Here is a 19,886-nt window from a genome sequence, read left to right on the forward strand (position 1 = left end):
TATCTGTTTTGTCCTCCTCGTCATTTCTAATACTGTTTGTGCGTTTTTTCCCCAATTATTTTTACCTGAAGTTTGTCAATTATTCCATTTTGTTTGTTTGGCTTTTTTGAGATAGAGTCTCACTCACCCTGTTGCCCATCCTGGAGTGCAGTAGCGTGATAAAGGCTCACTGTAGTCTTGACGTCCCTGGACTGGCGATCCTTCTGCTTTAGCCTCCCAAGTAGTTGGGACTACAGGTGCATGCCACCATGCCTGGCTAATTTTTGTTACTTTTTGTAATGACACGGTCTCATTGTGTTGCCCATACTGGTCTCAAACTCCTGGACTCAAGCAATCCTCCCATCTTGGCCTCCCAAAGTGCTGAGATTACAGGCATGAGCCACTGTGCCCAGCCCTGTTACTCTTTTAAAAAGAACCAGTTTACCTTCACTGGTATCCTCTGTTGTACCTTTGTTTTCTGTTTTATTAATTTCTGGTTTTGTTTTTATTATTCAGTTCTTTTTACTACTTTCTTTGGGCTCATTAAGCCTTTCTCCCCACCCGCCCACCAATATCAGCATCTTAAGCACTTGAGTCCTGTTTTAGGCGCATCCCACAAGTCTTAATATCTGTTATTTTCATTATCACTGAATTAAAAAAAAATTTTTTTTTTTTTTTTTTTTAGACAGGGTCTTGCTCCATCACCCAGACTGGAATGCAGTGGTGTGATCACAGCTCACTGCAGCCTCAGCTTCCCAGGCTCAAGTGATCCTCCCTAGTAGCTGGGACCATAGATGCCTGCCACCACACCTGGCTAATTTTTAATTTTTTTGTTGAGATGGGGTCTCTGTGTGTTGCCCAGGTTGGTCTTGAACTCCTGGGCTTAAGCAATCTTCTCACCTTGGCCTCCCAAAGTGCTGGGATTAGAGGTATGAGCCACCATACCTGGCTAGTCCTAAGAATTTTTAAATTTTCAGTTTTTGACCATTTGTCTTACTTTTCTGTCTCTCTCTCTTTTTTTTATGTTTTGAATTGATTGAAATGTTTTTCTCATTGCAGTTTTTTCTGTTTAGTTTAGATGTTTTATGTTCTTTTTCTTAATGGTAAATCTTGAGATTTTAGCATGAACAGTAAGTCGTGTGTTAAACAGAATCTTTACAGATACTATAAAATGCTTTAACTCCAGTCATGCCCATTGTGGCTTACTTGTTATGATTGTTCAGTTTTAATAATCCCTCAAATTAGACATTTTTATTCTATACACCAGGTTTTAGACATTTTTTTTTTCTTTGAAACAAGGTCTTACTCTGTTGCCTAGGGCTGGAGTACAGTAGTGTGACCATAGCTCATTGCACCCTTGAACTCCTGGGCTCAAGTGATCCTCCTGCTTCAGCCTCCTGATAGCTGGGACCACAGGCACATGCCACCATGCCGGGCTAATTTTTTTCTTTTTCTTTTGTAGAGATGGGGGTCTCACTATCTTGTCCAGGCTGATCATGAACTCCTGGACTCAAGCAGCCCTCTGCCTCAGCCTCCCAAAGTGCTGGGATTATAGGTGTGAGCCACCTCACCCAGCCTCAATTATTATTTTTTGAAAATTTACATACTCATGTCTTAAGAGATTTCTTCTGGGATCAGTCTTCTTCCTAACTTGTGTTCTTAGAAGTTCCTTTCCTGAGATAGCTTTCTCTATTAGATTTTGTTTTGTTCTTGTTTATGAAAAATAGTTCATTAGATGTTAAATTCTTTGTTAAAAGTTTTTTTTTTTTCTCTTAGTACTTTGAGGATAATGTTCTATCATATTCTGGTTTCCTGTGTTGCTGTTGAGAAGTCAGCTATCAGTCACTCCCATTATCATTCGGTAGCCAGAAACCTGTCATTGCAACTCTGGTTATAGTTAAGATTTTCTGTCTTTGGTGTCCAGTATTTTGACTGATTTATCTGAATGAGGCTTTCTTTTTTTTGTTCTGCTTGTGATTCATTGTATTTCCTGAAATCTAAGGATTAATGTCCTTTAACATTTTAGAAAATTCTCAACTATCTTTGTAAATATTGCTTTCATGTATCTTTTTCTAATCCTCCTGAAACTCTAATTAAACATGTTAATCTGTCTTGCTCAGTCTTCTGTATCTCTCAACCCCATTTTCTTTACTTGTTTTTTTGAGACAGAGTCTTGCTCTGTCACCAAGGTGGAGTGCAGTGATACAATCTTGGCTCACTGCAACCTCCGCCTCCCAGGTTCAAGTGATTCTCCTGCCTCAGCCTCCTGAGAAGCTGGGACCACAGGTGCATACCACCATGCCCAACTAATTTAGTAGAGACAGGATTTCACCATGTTGGCCAGGATGGTCTCAATCTCTCGACCTCGTGAGCTGCCATCTTTGGCTTCCTGAAGTCCCTGTTTCTGCTGGGATTACAGGTGTGAGCCACGGTGCCCTGCCTCAGCCTCGTTTTTTATGTGTCTCTGTACTGAATTCTGGGTAATTTATCCACATCTGTCTCCTACTTTATTCTCTTTTTACCTGCGTTTAATCTATACTTAGCCCTTTCTTTGACATTTTTTGGTCGCAGTGAAGCTTATTACAGACAAACATGTTTAGGTTGGGTGGCTCAGGTGGTGTGGTGGCTTCACATTGATGTCATACTGAGGACAAGGGTCAAGTATTCCATGATTAGAGACTTCGCTTTTGCTTCAGAAGCTGCCAGGGGCTGTGCCTTTTATTTTCTAATGCCATAGGTCATTGTTGGCAATACCTGAGATGAATTTCTGTGAAACTAGGGCAATAAGTCAAATTATGCATGTGTCTTAGGCCTCAAAGCCAACATAATTCAGATAATACTCAGTGATATTGGGCCAGGCCTTTGGCTCACGCCTGTAATCCCTGTACTTTGGGAGGCCTGAGGCGAACAGATTACTTGAGGTCAGGAGTTTGAGACTTGCCTGGACAACATGGTGAAACTCCATCTCTACAAAAATACAAAAATTACTCTCTCTTTCCTGCCACCATGTAAAGAAGGTCCTTCTGCCATGATTATAAGCTTCCGGAGGCCTTCCCAGCCATTCATAACTAGACAGCATCTGGAACTGGAGCCATTTTCTTCAGGATTAGAATACCCCTTGTTCCTGCAGAGACTGAGGACTTGGTTGAGATAGTCTCACTCTGACACCCAGGCTGAAGTGCAGTGAAGTCATCACAGCTCCTTGGAACCTCAAACTGCTGCCCTCAAGCAATCTTCTCATCTCAACTTCAAGTTGCTGGAAATACAGGCATAAACCACTGTACCCAGCTAAATTAATTTTTAAATAATGAAACTTTGCCTTTGAAATGCTTAACATAAATAATTGGTCTACTTGTTTTGGGATATAGTTGTCATCATGCAGTGGACTTTGAATTGCTTGCAAATGGGAAATCAACAGGCAAAGTATCACCAACTGAGTAACTTAGGAAGAATAGAACTGTATTTGGTGCACAGTTCCTAAGTCTAAAAGTCCAAGAGCATGGACCCGTCACCTCATGAGCATCATCCTAAGGCAGAAAGAGGGAAGATGGATGTGAGCACAAGAGACGGAGAGAAATGGGGGCCAACCTCCCGCCTTATATAACTAACTCAATTCCATGATAATGGCCTAATCCATTCATGGGGAAGAGCCCTCAGGGTCTAATCATCTCCTAAAGGCCTTACCGCCAAATATCATCAACATGAATTTAGGGATTAAGTACATAATATGTAATTATAAAATGTAGGGGACAAATTCAGTCCACAGTATTTTCCATGTGGGATGAAAAGCATCACATTCCCTTATAGAAGACCATGAACATTTTTGGTAGAGAGAACAAAAAACAGAAAGGTCATCTAACTGCGATGCAAAAATGTTTTTGAAAAAATAGTAAGTTCTAAATATTTTTAAAGAAGAGAATGATTACTGTGAACTGGTGTTTTCAGGAAGGACTTCTGAGAGCAGAACAAAAGTAACCTACATTTTGACATTTCTTGGGACTTGGGTTGGGTAAAAGCATTAAATGAAGATGACATTATGCAGACACAGAAAAAATAATGATTTGCAGGTATGAGGTTTCAGAAGAAATAAATATTTTACTCAATTCAAAAAAAAAAAAATACGAAAATTGGCCGGGCGTGATAGTATGTGCCTGTAATCCCAGTTGCTGGGGAGGCTGAGGCAGGAGAACCACTTAAACCCAGGAGGCAGAGGTTGCAGTAAGCCAAGTTCATGCCACTGCACTCTAGCCTAGGCAACAGAGCGAGATTCCCTCTCAAAAATAAAAATAAAAAATCAGTCATAGCATCCAGGATCATAAGTGTATAATCCTCCAGCTGCATCAGTAAGTCCACCAGAGACATAGTGGATACCACCAGCTTCACATCTTCAGTGGTAGTGCTTGGCAATGCATAAACCTTGCTAGACACAGCTCCTGGTCTGCACCACCATGGTTCCTGTGCTGCCAGCACAGCTCCAGACCCAGACCCCTCTGCTGCCCTTGAGGAGCTGACCTTACTCTCCACAGTGCTGCTAGTGAACAGCATGACAGGGACTGAGGCAGCAGAGGCCATTGCCACCTTGGGATCTGTACCAGAGCCACTACTTAGCAAATTTTTGACAGTATGTTTTTATTGTATAACATAGTCAAGCATAATTTTTTAATATATAATTTTATTTCATTTTACCTGCCTTAGATGTTAACATTAATTTATCAAAGCACATTTACTGGCTACTCACCATGTATTAGGTGATATGTTGAATGTTAACAATTCTGAGATTAAAAATACAGATATGTCCAGGTGCAGTGGCTCATGCTTATAATCCCAGCACTTTGGGAGGCTGAGGCAGGCAGATCACTTGAAGTCAGGAGTTCAAGACCAGCCTGGCCAACATGGTGAAACCCCATTTCTACAAAAAAAAAAAAAAGCACAAAAAATTAGCCAAACATGGTGGTGCATGGCTGTAATCCGAGCTATTCAGGAGTCTGAGGTACGAGAATCACTTGAATCTGGGAGGCAGAGGCTGCAGTGGGCCTAGATCTCACCACTGCACTCCAGCCTGGATGAAAGAATGAGACTCTGTCTCCAAAAATAAATTAAAAATTTCAGATACTGCTCTGTAGGAGATGATGCTATATTAGGGAAGAGAGACCCTAAAGAGAGAATTATGATAGAATTGTAATCATTTTAGTGAGATGAATAATTCCTGTGATGGAAATAAAGATAGGGTACTGTTGAAGCATGTAGATAGTACTCTGGTGCTAAGAAGTGCTAGGGAAGGCTTTCCAAAAGAGCAATTGCCTGAGGAAAAAGTGGAACCTACCCAGGCAGTACAAGAGGAAGGGACATTCTGGGCAGAGGAAGAGGATATACAAGGGGCACAGGGCCTGTGAAAACATGGACTGCAAGCAGATGGTCTTACTGCATATGGAGTGGTGGTAAGGAATGAGGCAGACAGGGGCCAAATCATGAAGAGCCTCATGTGCCATGCTGAACTGAGGACTGTCTTTAATATTAAAATAGCTTATACATTCATCACTTTGAGTATCAATTATAAAAAGACTTTCCTAAAATATTTCAGTTTAAAAAAATGCTAAAAGAAGAAAACTCTGCCTTTTATTTCTTGATTCAGTTAAAAAGAATTGTCTTGTTTCTGCTGAGTAATTGCATTATTAAAAAGTGTGTGGGCTGGGTGTGGTGGCTCACACCTGTAATCTCACCACTTCGGCAGGCTGAGATGCACAGATCACCTGAGGTTAGGAGTTTGAGACCAGCCTGACCAACATGGTGGAACCCCATCTCTACTAAAAAAAAAAAAAAAAAAAAAAAAAAAAAAAAATTAACCAGGTATGGTGGCGTGTGCCTCTAATCCCAGGTACTCAGGAGGCTGAGTGAGGCAGGAGAATCGCTTGAACCCAGGAGGTGGAGGTTGTAGTGAGCCAAGATCATGTCATTGCACTCCAGCCTGAGCAACAAGAGTGAAAACTCCATCCCAAAAAAAAAAAAAGTATGTGGTACTTCAACCAATCTTGAAGATAATGCAGAACTAGAGAATAGGCATAGAACACCCACAGCATATGGGTGGAATAAAATGTGCGCATGTCTTTTTAAGTAATAGATATCTAGCAGAATTATATACATTCTTATCCCTCTCATCTATTCATTCAGTCTCATCATTTTTGCCTCTTTTATATGCCAGATACTGTGGTAAATACTGAAGTTATAAGAATAACAAAGGCCTCAATCCTTGGTTGAAATGGATGGCTGCAGAGTAGAATCTAAGGAGATTTCTCTGGATTTGGTTTTCATAGTATATAACTATAAATAACTATCTCTTCCTACTCCTAGTGGGTTTTTGTTTTTGGGTTTTTTGTTTGTTTTTTGAAACAGAGTCTCGCTCTGTTACCCAGGCCTGGAGTGCAGTGGTGTGATCTCAGCTCATTGCAACTTCTGCCCCCTCTGTTCCATGGATTGTTATGCCTCAGCCTCCCAAGTAGATGGGATTACAGGCATGTGCCACTGTGCTTAATTTTTGTATTTTTACTAGAGACAGGGTTTTGCCATGATGGGCAGACTGGTCTTGAACTCCTGGCCTCAGGTGATTCGCCCACCTCAGCCTCCCAAAGTGCTGCGATTAGTGGTGTGAACCACTGTGCTTGACCTTTTTTTTTTTTTTTTTTGGAGCCGGAGTCTCGCTCTTTTGCCCAGGCTAGAGTGTAGTGGTGTGATCTCGGCTTACTTCAGCCTCCACCTCCCAGTTCAAGCGATTCTCCTGCCTCAGTCTCCCGAGTAGCTGGAATTACAGGTGCCTGCCACCATGCCCAGCTAATTTTTGTAGTTTTAGTAGAGATGGGGTTTCACCATGTTGACCAGGCTCCTGACCTCAGGTAATCCACTCACCTTGGCCTCTCAAAGTGCTGGGATTACAGGCATGAACCATTGCACCTGGCCTGCCTTTTTTGCATTTTGTTAGGATCTGTTGAACTTAAGAGGGGAAAAAAAATGTAACATTAAGTAGTATCAGTAAATTTTAGTCAGCACTGGCTGTGATTAGGCCCTGTGCTTCTGTGGATAAAATCAGAGAAAATGGACACCACTCAGTCTTTAGGAAACCCACAGAGAGGAGAGACAGTACTAGGGCCACGTGCCGTAACGGAGTTCTGTGATAGTGCAGTACTTAAGTTAGTTCTGATTAGGGCACAGTTTCTACACCTACATCCAGCAAACTTCAGGGGTTTCAGGTCAGCTTTTCATCCTTACCCCACACCCGCCCCTGGGATACAAACCCATATTGCCTGCAGTTCAAACATCTGCCTGATTATCCTAGCAGAGTGGTAGGAACTGATTGTCTGATCTCTACTACCTGCCTCACCTACACAGACAGAACCAGCTATCTTAGCCTAGCTTCTTCTGTGGGCCTCAGCTGATAAAATGTGTGTGTCCACCTGAGGTAATTAGGTTAGTTCTTTGTGCTCATATGACTGACCCCTACCTTTGAGGCCACCTGGTGTTTGTTTTAGAAGTTATTCTTATAAACAGGTTTTTACCTAAAATTTGAGTCTTTATGAATCAAGGAAAATTTTAAGTAAACTTGGGCTGTGGATAACTGATGATTTGTTACCAAAAAGGTGGTCATTTAAAATTATAAAATGACACAAGAAAAAAAATTAAATGGAAGACATCCTGTTTATGCTTGGTCAGGTGTTTTTTGAGTTGATGTGAATCAAAAAGACTCCCCTAAAGTCTTTCTCCCAAAGATTTTACTGTATTTGTTCACAATGGGTTCTATCCAGGGATTATTACAAGCCCACAATCCATTGTCTTCAATTCTGAAATCCAAAAAATTCTGAAAACCAAACATTCTTTTTGTAACTCACTCATCAGCAAAACCAAACCTGAACCAAAGCAACCCTATTCATATCCTTTGATTATCTGTCCTACTGGGACATGTATGGTTTGATAGTTCATGTATGTGGTATATGCACCATATTGCTTTTCTAAATTAAAAAATCCGAATTCTAAAACATGTCTACTTCCAAACTTTAAATAGGAATTATAGACATATGTAAGTATAAAGTAGCCTTTACAGCGTGGTTTAAAAGTCCACTTTATTGTGGGCAGCTTTCAAATTTGATGAATTATTTAGTTCTTGTAAACAAAACAAAAACACCAATCCTTAATTTTCTGTTAACTTGAGAATACCCAGATATGATAGTTTTGTGGTTAAGGGTTAGACATAGGAAGTGTGACTGTGAATGCATGTATCTGTTTGGCTTCTTGTACTCCCAAAATAAAGGCTGAAATAAATTTAATCAGCTAACCATATAGCCATGATCATATATACTGTACAAGAAAAAAGCCTCTGCAGAAGGTTGCTGTGAGCCAAGATTGTGTCACTGCATTCCAGACTGTGTGACGGGGAGACTCTGTCTCAAAATAAAGAAAAATGCCTCTGAATTGTGGATTGTGTGAGTATGCATGTATAAAAAAGTGATTAATAATGTTACACTGGCCGGGCGCATTGGCTCACACCTGTAATCCCAGCACTTTCGGAGGCTGAGGTGGGTGGATTGCTTGAGGTCAAGAGTTAGAGATCAGCCAGGCCGACATGGAGAAACCCAGTCTCCACTAAAAATATATAAATTAGCCTTGTGTGGTGGTGGGCACCTATAATCCCAGCTACTTGGGAGGCTGAGGCAGGAGAATCAATTGAACCTGAGATGCAGAGGTTGAAGTGAGCTGAGATTGCTCCATTGCACTCCAGCCTGGGCAACAAAGTGAGACTCCATCTCAAAAATAATAATAATAATGTTACACTGTATCTTGTACATTTTTAGTGGGATAAATACCAGGAGCAGTTTTATTAGTTCTTTGATTCCTCCACACTTTAAGAGAATATAAGTTCACATACCTATGATTTTAAGAAGCAAAGAGTGTGATGATGTTTCCCACCTACCCATACCCCCTTAAAACTATTCAAATGAAACCATTTAATTCTTTAATTATAGTGAAATAGAACTGACCTATTTTCTGCATTATCACAAAGAAGAATTTACTTTTAACACAGATTTTTTTTCTTAAAATCCACATTTTCCAGCTTAATGAAGTTATGTTCTTATTTTTATTCTTTCCCTCCCTTTTTCTCCTGTGCAGATTATCAACGCCTGATGACTGTGGCAGAAGGAATCACCACACTTTTGTTCCCATTTCAATGGCAACATGTTTATGTGCCCATCCTACCTGCTTCTCTGCTACATTTTCTTGATGCTCCTGTTCCTTATCTGATGGGCCTTCAGTCAAAAGAAGGAACTGACCGTTCTAAACTAGAACTTCCTCAAGAGGTAAAACTACAATGAATGATGAAGCATTTGCCGTTTGCTGATTTAGGTCAGGGTGACTTTTGTTAGATCACATTGTCTTTGTCCAAATTATCTCCCTCTCTTTGACTCTCCTAACTCTCCAAGTAAGGCTATGGGAGAGCCTGAGCTATAAAATGCAGGTTGTGACTCCATATGATGACTACCACGTATTCATTAACTAAACCTGGTTCAGAACAAGACAGTGGCCGATTTTTAAAATTATAAATTTGTGAAGATGGAGCAGTGGTAGCATGATCTCATTGCTCTATTATTCTAGTAACATTATTTTTTTTTTCTTCACTCATTTTATAACTTTTGTTTTTAAACAATACAGCCCAGGTTTTAACATCCTTTAAAATCATTGTATCAATTAAGGTGAATTTGATTTTGGACCCTATCAAATGAAAAGTAACATCTTGCAGCAAACTAGGGATAATGGAAATATTCAGTACTTTGGTACTCTCTGTTTTCTGATACAAGGCCAGTTATCAACCTGCTCTAAATATCAACTTGGCTTGGTAGTTGAAATAAAAATTCTAACACCTAGCTTTTACGCCACCTTAAGGTTATTATGCTTTCTATGTGTTGTACTTTCAAATGTTGTTTTAAAAAAATAGGCCCGACTTGGTGGCTCATGCCTCTAATTCCAGTACTTTGGGAGGCTGAGGCGGGTGGATCATGAGGCCAGGAGATTGAGACCATCCTGGCTAACATGGTAAAACCCATCTCTACTAAAAATAGAAAATATTAGCCAGGCATGGTGGTACTCTGGAGGCTGAGGCAGGAGAATCGCTTGAACCATGGAGGCAGAGGTTGCAGTCATCTGAGATTACGCCACTGCACTCCAGCCTGGGTGACAAAGTGAGACTCTGTCTCAAAAATAAATAAATAAACAAGAATTATTGAAAGCAGTTTGAATCTAATTTTTACCTATTGTTAGTGGTACTGAGGATTACCATGTAAAGTCTTTGAAATGAAACACGATGAGAGTGTGCCACAGCCTTTTAAAAAACATAAGATGATTAATTACTTTATATCACTAGTTATTTAATTTTACCTTTCTTAATAAAATCTCATGCTGAGATTCACCTTTATTTGTTCTTATTTCCCATAGAGATTTTCATTTTAATAAGTGAATTTAACACACTAAGCCACAGCCATTATATCCTGTAATAGTTCTCGTAGTCATCTGCTTACTTTTATTCTAGTGAATATTTCCCCACAAAAATGAACATTTTGCTCAAAGAAATATAGCTTGATTCAGATCACATAAGATGCATATACAGACTTGTTCTTTTTGGGCTTGTGCATCTTTTTCTTGTCTGTTTTGCCTCTTTATTCCTTGAATTTTCTTGTTTTCTCTTTGATTAATCTAGTATATTATCTGCTCAAAGAAGTTAATCCTTTAAATTTTGAAGGAAAAAGAAATAGACTAGTCAAATACGTTTGGTTTTGAAGACTTAAGGACATTTTAGTTTCTTGTTGAGTATCTGATCTATTTTGTGTGTTAATCATGTACTATTTTTATAAGACTATATGTATATTGTCTTTCCATTTTTTGTAACAATTGTTGAGAGATTTTTAAATGCCACCTTGATATATCTGTAGTTGGAAAACCTTTCCATCACTATGCCTGTATGTAAACACTAAAGATGAACAAATTTAGGGATTCTGAAAGCTCTTACAATAATGTTTGTGATTTTCTAATTTTTCATTCAAGAGATCAACACTGTTTAATAAATACACATACCCATCTGTTCATAGAGTAGGATAATATCAAATGACCTGAATTGCTGTGGAAATAGCAGCGCTTCTGTTTAGAAACTTATAAATCAGGGCATCGTTGTTTTACAAGGAAAGGCTAACAGTCTATGACTTTGTTCTGGCATTGTTTTACAATGAGGTGAAATAATCTGCTTCACATAATTTTGGGGAGGAAGTGGATATAAAAATAGTCATTTTAAAAATGCCTTAAATATACTCACTAGTAATACTGCCATCTTTCCCTGAAAACTCTAAAATAATGGCTAAAAATAGTGATGTCTTCTAAACATAGTTACAAAAATGACAAGTTTGCAAAATGATTATTTTGAGAAGGTATGATTTTAGTTGCTAGCTAACTAATGTAACTATATAGATTTATAAATTAATTACCCACTAGCTATCCCCACGATTTAAAAGTGATAGACATAAGTAGCCATTTATAATACCGGTTTTACTGAATTTCCACAGCCAATTCAGGTTATTTCATATTATTCTACTCTATGAATATGAGTAGGGTAGAGCGAGTGAGGGTGGAAAGAAGGCACTAAAGATTAATTGCATGGAGTACACTTCACTTTCTACTGTTCTTGCTCATCTTCACAGTAACTGGTAGACAGAAAGTTAAGAGAAAAACTGAAAGAGAGATGCTTTTGCAACTTTGTTTTTGTCATATCTTGCCCTAAGATTCTGAGGGAATAATTTATTTAATTTTTGAGACAGGGTCTCACTGTCACCCAGGCAGGAATGTGGTGGGCACAGCTTACTGCAGCTTTGAACTCCTGAGCTCAGGAGATCCTTCCACCTCAGCCTCGTGAGTAGCTGGGATGAGAGGCACACACCACCAGCTATTTATTATTATTATTTATGGAGATGTAGTCTCTACATTGCCCAGGCTAGTCTTGAACTCTTGGACTGAAGCGATCCTCCAGCCTTGGCCTCCCAAAGATTACTAGCACGATCCATAGCACCTGGCCCGGAGGGAGTATTTTAAATGCTCTCCTCTCTCTGGCTTATCCTCAAGCTGGCTTGACTTCAGATACCGAGAAGTGAGATCACTTACTAAACATGCAGAGAGCTGCATTCGTCTCTCGTTTGTAGATGACTTCCTGCACCTGCCTACAGTTTTAGGGTTCCCCCAAATGACCATCTCCCCAGAACTTATTCTTGCATTTGCTGAGCAGTTGTCTCATACACTATTTGTGTAGAATACAGTGGGAGATATCAAGTAAAATAAGAGGTGATTTCTGCTTTTCAAAAAAGTCTTTTACAAATACCAATAACAGGTTAAAAAGTAAGTTAGTAAGGAATGAGTGAACAGAGAGGATACAGAGGAGATCAGAATGCCTTTAGGGTAAGGGTTTAGGAAGGTTTCATGACAGAAGAGATGATTAAGCTTTAAGTCTTTGTTTTCTTTTGAGGGAACTTTTTTTTTTTGAAGATGGAATCTCACTCTGTGGCCCAGGCTAGAGTGCAATGGCGCCATCTCAGCTCACTGCAACCTCCGCCTCCCAGGTTCAAGCGATTTTCTTGACTGACCTTCCCGAGAAGCCGGGATTACAGGTGCATGCCACCATGTCCAGTTAATTTTCATATTTTTCACTAGAGATGGGGTTTCACCATGTTGGCCAGGCTGATGTTGAACTCCTGACCTTAAATGATCCACCCGCCTCAGCCTCCCAAAGTGCTGGGATTACAGGCGTGAATCGCTGCACCTGGCCACTTTTGTTGTTGTTGTTGCTGTTGTTTTTGAGACAAGGTCTCACTCGTCACCCAAGCTGGAGTGCAGTGGTGCAATCTTGGCTCACTGCAACCTCTGCCTCCTGGGTTCAAGCAATTCTCCTACCTCAGCCTCCCAAAGAGCTGGGATTACAGGTACCTGCCACCGTATGTCCAGCTAATGTTTTTGTATTTTTAGTACAGACGGGGGTTTCACCATGTTGGCCAGGCTGGTCTCTAACTGCTGACCTGGTGAGTCTCCCACCTCAGCCTCCCAAAGTGCTGAGATTACATGCATGAGTCACCACACCAGGCCCACTTTTGTTGTTGTTGTTTTGATTTATTTATTAACTTTTTTTGTGTTTAATAGGAAGTAGTTACATATCATGAAGGCTTGTGAGCAGTGTTGATCAGTAGAAATATTTGGTCCTGAAACGATGTCAGATTGAGGTATTGAATAAATTTTTATCAGGTAATACTGAGCTCTTCTGAAAATTTTTTTTAATTTAATGGTGTTAAAAGTGAGAAGCAATGTATCAGAATGGAGAGTTCTTATTTGTTTTAGAGAAAGGGCTTTTTGATTTTCTTCAATACATTTTCATAACACAGTTTGTATTTCCTGTTCTACTTTGTGATAATCAAAGCCCCAGCTTGGGCCCTCTCAAGCAGACCTAGGAGACTTTTATTGGATCATGAAGACAGGCCAGTAGCTGTGGTGTTGGAACTGCTACCTTGTAGCACACTTTCGACTCAGCAGTGATTTCCTGAGCATAATAAGCTTTCAAATTTCAGAAAATGTATCATTTTCCCTTTTCATGGGAAGAGGAGAGGGATAGAAAAAGGTAGTAGGAAGGCATTAATGAAGGGGATGGTACAAAATCTAAGTGGTGGGAGGCTGCTGGTTAACATTTAGATTAGCAACTTAGTAAATTTTTTCTTCCATTTTAAAGATACTGAATCATCCATTGGAATTATGTGACCTACTTTCTCCATTTAAGCCTTTCAGTGTAAAGAATGGTGTAGGCAGTACTACTGTCTTCAGCAAGATGTGACGTTTCAGTTCTTAATTTATTTAGAAAACTACTGACATTGGAGGTGAGGAAAAATAGCGGGGAAAGGCCATAAGCCACCAGTCTGTTTGAGGGTGCACATTTGGAACAGGTGCCAGGAAGTCACCTAACTTCTTGGGCCTTGGTTTCTTCATCTGCAAAATGAAAAGGCTGGATTCAAAGATTATGTCAGACTTTAGGAATCATTGCTGATCATTTGGCTTTGAATGGAGATAAATCTTGCATTTTTTTTTTTTTTTTTTTTTTTCCGGACAGTCTTGCTCTGTTTTGCCTAGACTGGAGTGCAGTGGCACAATCTTGGCTCACTGCAACCTCTGCCTTCTGGGTTCAAGTGAGTCTCCTGCCTCAGCTTCCTGAGTAGCTGGGATTATAGGCACATGCCACCATGCCCAGCTAATTTTTATAGTAGAGATGGGGTTTTACCATGGTGGCCAGACTGGTCTCAAACTCCTGACTTCAAGTCATCTGCCCACCTCAGCCTCCCAAAGTGTTGGAATTACAGGCATGAGCCACCGTGCCAGGCCTCATTTTGAGTTTTTATTGAACTTAATTTAGAATTTCACTGTGCTGCTTGCTAATTGGTATCTAACATGAAGAGCAAGGATCAAGAGAAAAACAAATACCCAACTGTTTGCTTTCTACTTTCCCCTTACTTTGCCATCTAGGATCAAAGAACAGTATGAATTTTCCCCTTGGTGACCTTGGGGTGGGAAAGCCAGGGAAAAACACATGGTGAAGCTTTCTATTTTGTTTATTGACTTCCACCCCATGCCTCGTATTCAACCATTAATGTAATCATTTCTTTTTTTTTTTTTTTTTTTTTGAGACAGAGTTTCACTGTCACCAGGCACCAGGCTGGAGTGCAGTGGTGTGATCTCAGCTCACTGCAACCTCCACCTCCTGAATTCAATCAATTCTCCTGCCTCAGCCTCCCGAGTAGCTGGGACTACAGACATGCGCCACCATGCCCAGCTAATTTTTATATTTTAGTAGAGACAGGGTTTCACTGTGTTGGCCAGGATGGTCTCTATCTCTTGACCTTGTGATCCGCCCACTTCGGCCTCCCAAAGTGCTGGGATTACAGATGTGAGCCACTGTGCCCTGCCCAATATTATTTGTATGTGATAGGCTTCACTTTTGGCATCCTACACCCCCCAGTCTAGAAGCACAACCTTCTTTTAACAACCTTGTTCTGATTAAGAGAATATGGACAGTGAAGGTATCAAATACAATTTGGAGTCTACAGATACCTGAGGGATAATCAGAACTTTATGCATATGCTTGGCCTCTTGAATTTTCTGTATCTATTTGGAAAATATTTATTCAAAATAAATTCCAAATGTAGAGTGTAAGCAAAGTCAAAAAAAATTTCTTCTGATTTTTGTCACCTCTTTTTCTCAACTCAGAATATCTTGAGTAGACTTCTGATTATTCAGAGGTTAATCATTTGTAGTTATATATGCACTTGTCTCTACCACCTCTCTCTGCCTCCTGCATTAGGTATAATGACTTCTGAAATGATTTTGCTCTAGGAGGTTTAGTAAGTTTTGAGTAAAGTGAAAATTTGTGGATTATCTGTGAATTGGATTGATGTTACCACTTTCATCCTATTGGGAGTTACTATAGCTGCTGATTTTTAAGGATTATTGTTAATTCTAAATTATAGATGTTAGAGCAGTGAAGTGGCAAAGAAAGTTTAAGTGAGCACTTTACCTAATATTATTTAATTGTAAGGTCTTAGGATTCTGGGCACCCAAATCCACACGGAAATGCCTAATGGATGCCAAACGTTAGAAAATCATATCAGATTATAATATATTGCTGAGACCCAGAAAAAGTTATTCATATATATTAAGTATGGTATAAAAATACTCACATAGGAAAAATTGATGGAAAAGGAGGTTATTTTTAAAGAATAAGAAATTCTAAACCTTGTGAAGATTAACAGAAAAGGCATCATAATCTATGCTTTTGTTTGTAATAGTTGGAAAGATTTTTTTGTTTTTTCTTTTTATAGAAATGAGGTCTTGCCATGTTTCCCAGTCTTGTCTCAAACTCCTGGGCTCAAGTGATCCTTTTTCTTTGGCCTCCCAAAGTGCTGGAATTATAGGTGTGAGCCACCATGGCTGGCTGGCAAGAATATTTTAGAACATAGAATTCCTTTATTTTAAACTTTTGTATTTCATTTTTCTCTTTCAGGCTAATTTATGTTTTGTGGACATTGACAACCATTTTATTGAGTTGCCTGAAGAATTTCCACAGTTCCCCAATAAAGTGGATTTTATCCAAGAACTCTCTGAGGTTCTTGTTCAATTTGGGATCCCTCCTGAGGGCAGCCTACATTGCAGTGAGAGTACCAGCAAACTGAAGAATCTGGTTCTGAAAGACTTGGTCAATGACAAAAAGAACGGCAATGTCTCCACTAATAACATCAGCATGTATGAGTTACTAAAGGGCAATGAAACCATAGCCCGCTTGCAGGCTCTGGCCAAGCGAACTGGTGTGGCTGTTGAAAAAATGGACCTCTCTGCTTCTCTGGGTGAAAAAGACAAGGATTTAAAACTGCAGTGTGAAGAGGCAGAACTAAGGGACTACCAGCTCAATGTACAGCTCCGAGAGGTCTTTGCTAACCGCTTTACACAGATGTTTGCAGATTATGAAGCATTTGTCATTCAGACTGCCCAGGACATGGAGTCTTGGCTGACTAACCGGGAACAGATGCAGAACTTTGACAAAGTAAAAAGAACCATAGTTTTCCTTGTTGTGGTTATTAGTGCCTTTATTACTGATTTAAAATTTTTTTTTCTTTTGTGCCTATGCTTACCCATATATTATTGATTTTGTTAATCTTTTTAAAATGTAGACTTTTTGTCCTACATCCCATTAAGAACTTTCCTTTACCAAGCATTTTTACATTAGATAAAATAATTTTACAAGAAAGCAAATCAGCCAGCTCATTGAGCTGGTCATTAAATTGTGTGTTAAATTGCCTGTAATCTCATTTAAAATTTTTCTTTACCTTGAAGATAATTAAATTATAGAAACTCAGGCCAGGCGCAGTGGCTCATGCCTGTAATCCCAGCAGTTGAGGAGTCTGAGGCAGGTGGATCATGAGGTCCAGAGTTCAAGAGCAGCCTGGCCAATGTGGTCAAACCCCATCTCTACTAAAAATACAAAAAATTAGTAGGGCATGGTGGTGTGCACCCGTAGCCCCAGCTACTCAGGAGGCTGAGGCAGGAGAATCACTTGAACCGAGGAGGCAGAGTTTCCGGTGAGCTGAGATGGCGCCACTGCACTCCAGCCTGGGCGACAGAGTGAGACTGTAACAAAAACAAAAAATTATAGAAAAACTCTCAGATTTTGCAGGTTTTCCAGATCCGTTAATGCTGTTTGACCTTATAATGGTTTTATTTGCTCTTATTTTATGATCAAGTCTAGTTAAATAAGCCTACTCCTTTTTGAATAAATCTCTATATATTTAGTCTTTATCCTATCAGGAAGTCACAACTTGTCCATGTAAATGTAACAGTTTAGTTTCAGAAGCCAAATTTCTCTACCTCATTCTAAGATCAAAGGAGAAAAAGAGTGACTAAATTAGATCTTATGACTGTTAAGTGTAAAATGGTTCCAAAGATTTTGGTAAGGGAACATAGAAAATGTTATCAGCTTTCCATTGTCCTGTGAGGAGTACTGGCTTCTTCTGCCAGGTTTTTTTCACCTATCTCCTAGATTTTTTTTTTCCAGGCAGGATGCACTTAGGATTGTATATTAACTTTTTTAGGTTACCAGGGTACAGTTTGGTTCTCTGCCTCTGTGATTGCTGAGGTATAATACTGCTATTAGAATGTATCGTGGATTTCACTAAGTGGCATCTTTGTGTTATGAAAGACCTTCTTAAGGGGCTGATACATTTTAAGAGGCTAATCTATAATAGTGGAGAATTTTTGGAAATAATTAAAAATTTGCATAAAGGTACACATAGTGTCTGGGCATGGTGGCTCACACCCATAATCCCAACAGTAGGAGGCTGAGGCTTGAGGATCATTTGAGGCCAGGAGTCTGAGACCAGCCTAGGCAACATAGTAAGAACTCATCTCTACAAAAAAATTTTAAAATTAGCCAGGCATGGTGGTGTGCATTTGTGGTCCCAATGACTCTGGAGGCTGAGGTGGGATCATTTGAGCCTGGGAAGTTGAGGCTATAGTGAGGGAAGATGATTCCACTGTATTCCAGTTTGGGCAAGAGAGTGAAACCCTATCTCAAAAAATAAATAAATAAAAGATAATTTTTTTACTTCATCAGATATTTTTTCTGTTGGAGGATAATGCTGTATGTTGAACAGTTATGTTCTGATGTGCTTTGTATTTCCCATCAGACAGGTAATGTGCCAACATGGGAACAAAGTTTGATAAAGGCATATCTCACACATGAGCATGAAAAGCCAATCACTACATTTATGAACTACAAAAGCATCCTGATGCATTTTGTGTTTGAGAAAACTTCTTTAACATTAACAAGACTTTACTTCTTTAAGTGTGTTCCCGCCCTTAGGTTCCTTTCTCATGAATCTTAACCATTTTCCATACTTTTTCTTACCTAGCTTAGAACTAATCTGTGTTTAGGTTTATCCTTGGGGCAATTCAAATTCTTACCTAAATCAAGCCCTGATACTTCCTTCCTTCTTAATCTTTATGTAGCCTCAAACTATAAATGAAATTCTTTTTATATAACCACTAAAAAAATGAAAATATTCTGTTGGATTCCAGAAGGCTTATAATTATCTTTCACTAGGAAAATTTGCAGGATATATTAGTTCTACAAGCCACGTCTTTGCTGACCTCAAATTTTATAGTTTGTGAGGGTCTGAACATCAAAATCCAGATTTTTTTTAAAATGCCCATTTGATCTATAAAAAGTAAAATTGATATTTATTGGTGGAGGTGAACTGATTTCTAGAGACTACTGTGACTGTTTCTGTGGTTATTTGGATTTATTTATATATACCTGAACTATAGAACTACTTAAAGTGAGTAAGTGGAATTCCATAAGGAAATTTTTAAAAGACATCCTAAATTTTGGAATGAAAAATACATATGCTAGCAAGAAGCTGATGAGTATTTTTAAAAGTCACCTTATATCAGAACTTACCCTTTCATCTTTCCTCTTCTGGCTTCTGCCATATAAAAATAAAAACCAACCCAGCAACCAAAATAGAAATTTACTTCCAAATTTTAGCTAGTACTGCTTTGAATCTAGAATTCCTGTACACAATGGACATGAAGAACAAGAGAAAAAAAGTTAAAACTTTGAATTAGGAACTGATTATGATTTACTGAACCATCCCATGCATCAGACAGGATAGTAACAGGAAAGGTGTACACCTTATTGTACATGTTCTCCAAAGGCTTGCTTCTGAGGGTTTTTCAGGAAATGCTTTGCTTTTTTTTGTTTGTTTTTTTGGAAATGGTATCTCACTATATTTCTTTAGGCTGGCCTCAAACTACTGGGCTCACAGAGTCCTCCCACTTCAGCCTCCCTAGTGGCTGGGACTGTAGGTGGGCACCACCATGCCCAGCTTCCAGGCAGTTCCTTTTTTAGTTGTTAATGTTGAGACTCTTGTGTCAGCACAAGTGTGGAAGGAATTTGACCTTGGCTTAACACTCATCTATTGGTTTCTTTTTTTTTTGAGACAGAGTCTCACTCCGTCACCAGGTGCCAGGCTGGAGTGCAGTGGCACGACATCGGCTCACTGCAACCTCTGCCTCCTGGGTTCAAGCAGTTCTCCTGCCTCAGCCTCCCGAGTAGCTGGGACCACAGGTGCGCGCCACCACAGCCAGCTAATTTTTTTTGTGTATTTTTAGTAGAGATGGGGTTTCACCATGTTGGCCAGGATGGTCTCGATTTCTTGACCTCGTGATCCGCCTGCCTCGGCCTCCCAAAGTGCTGGGATTAAAGGTGTGAGCCACCACGCCCAGCCTCATCTATCAGTTTCTAACAG

General features: G+C 39.6%; 1 protein-coding gene and 1 non-coding gene across 8 annotated transcripts in view; one reads left to right on the top strand and one right to left on the bottom strand.

Moving 5' to 3' along the window:
* DENND5B (DENN domain containing 5B) overlaps window positions 1–19,886 on the top strand; it is a 212,760-nt gene that overhangs the window by 135,516 nt on the left and 57,358 nt on the right. For 4 of the 7 annotated variants that reach the window (XM_035255863.3, XM_035255865.3, XM_035255864.3 and 1 more), the window contains 2 exons: window positions 9,133–9,320; window positions 16,088–16,624. In XM_035255863.3, the coding sequence (XP_035111754.3) occupies window positions 9,133–9,320; window positions 16,088–16,624 (725 nt within the window). The remainder of the gene's footprint in view (window positions 1–9,132; window positions 9,321–16,087; window positions 16,625–19,886) is intronic. The other 3 variants (XM_035255867.3, XM_078338945.1, XM_035255869.3) reach the window with 1 other exon arrangement.
* Window positions 18,258–18,361, bottom strand: LOC118144710 (small nucleolar RNA U13). The gene has a single exon (XR_004729456.1). It is a non-coding gene; the product is annotated as a small nucleolar RNA U13 (small nucleolar RNA).

This window comes from Callithrix jacchus, chromosome 9, assembly GCF_049354715.1.
Source record: "Callithrix jacchus isolate 240 chromosome 9, calJac240_pri, whole genome shotgun sequence".
NCBI classification, from domain to species: Eukaryota; Metazoa; Chordata; class Mammalia; order Primates; family Cebidae; genus Callithrix; species Callithrix jacchus.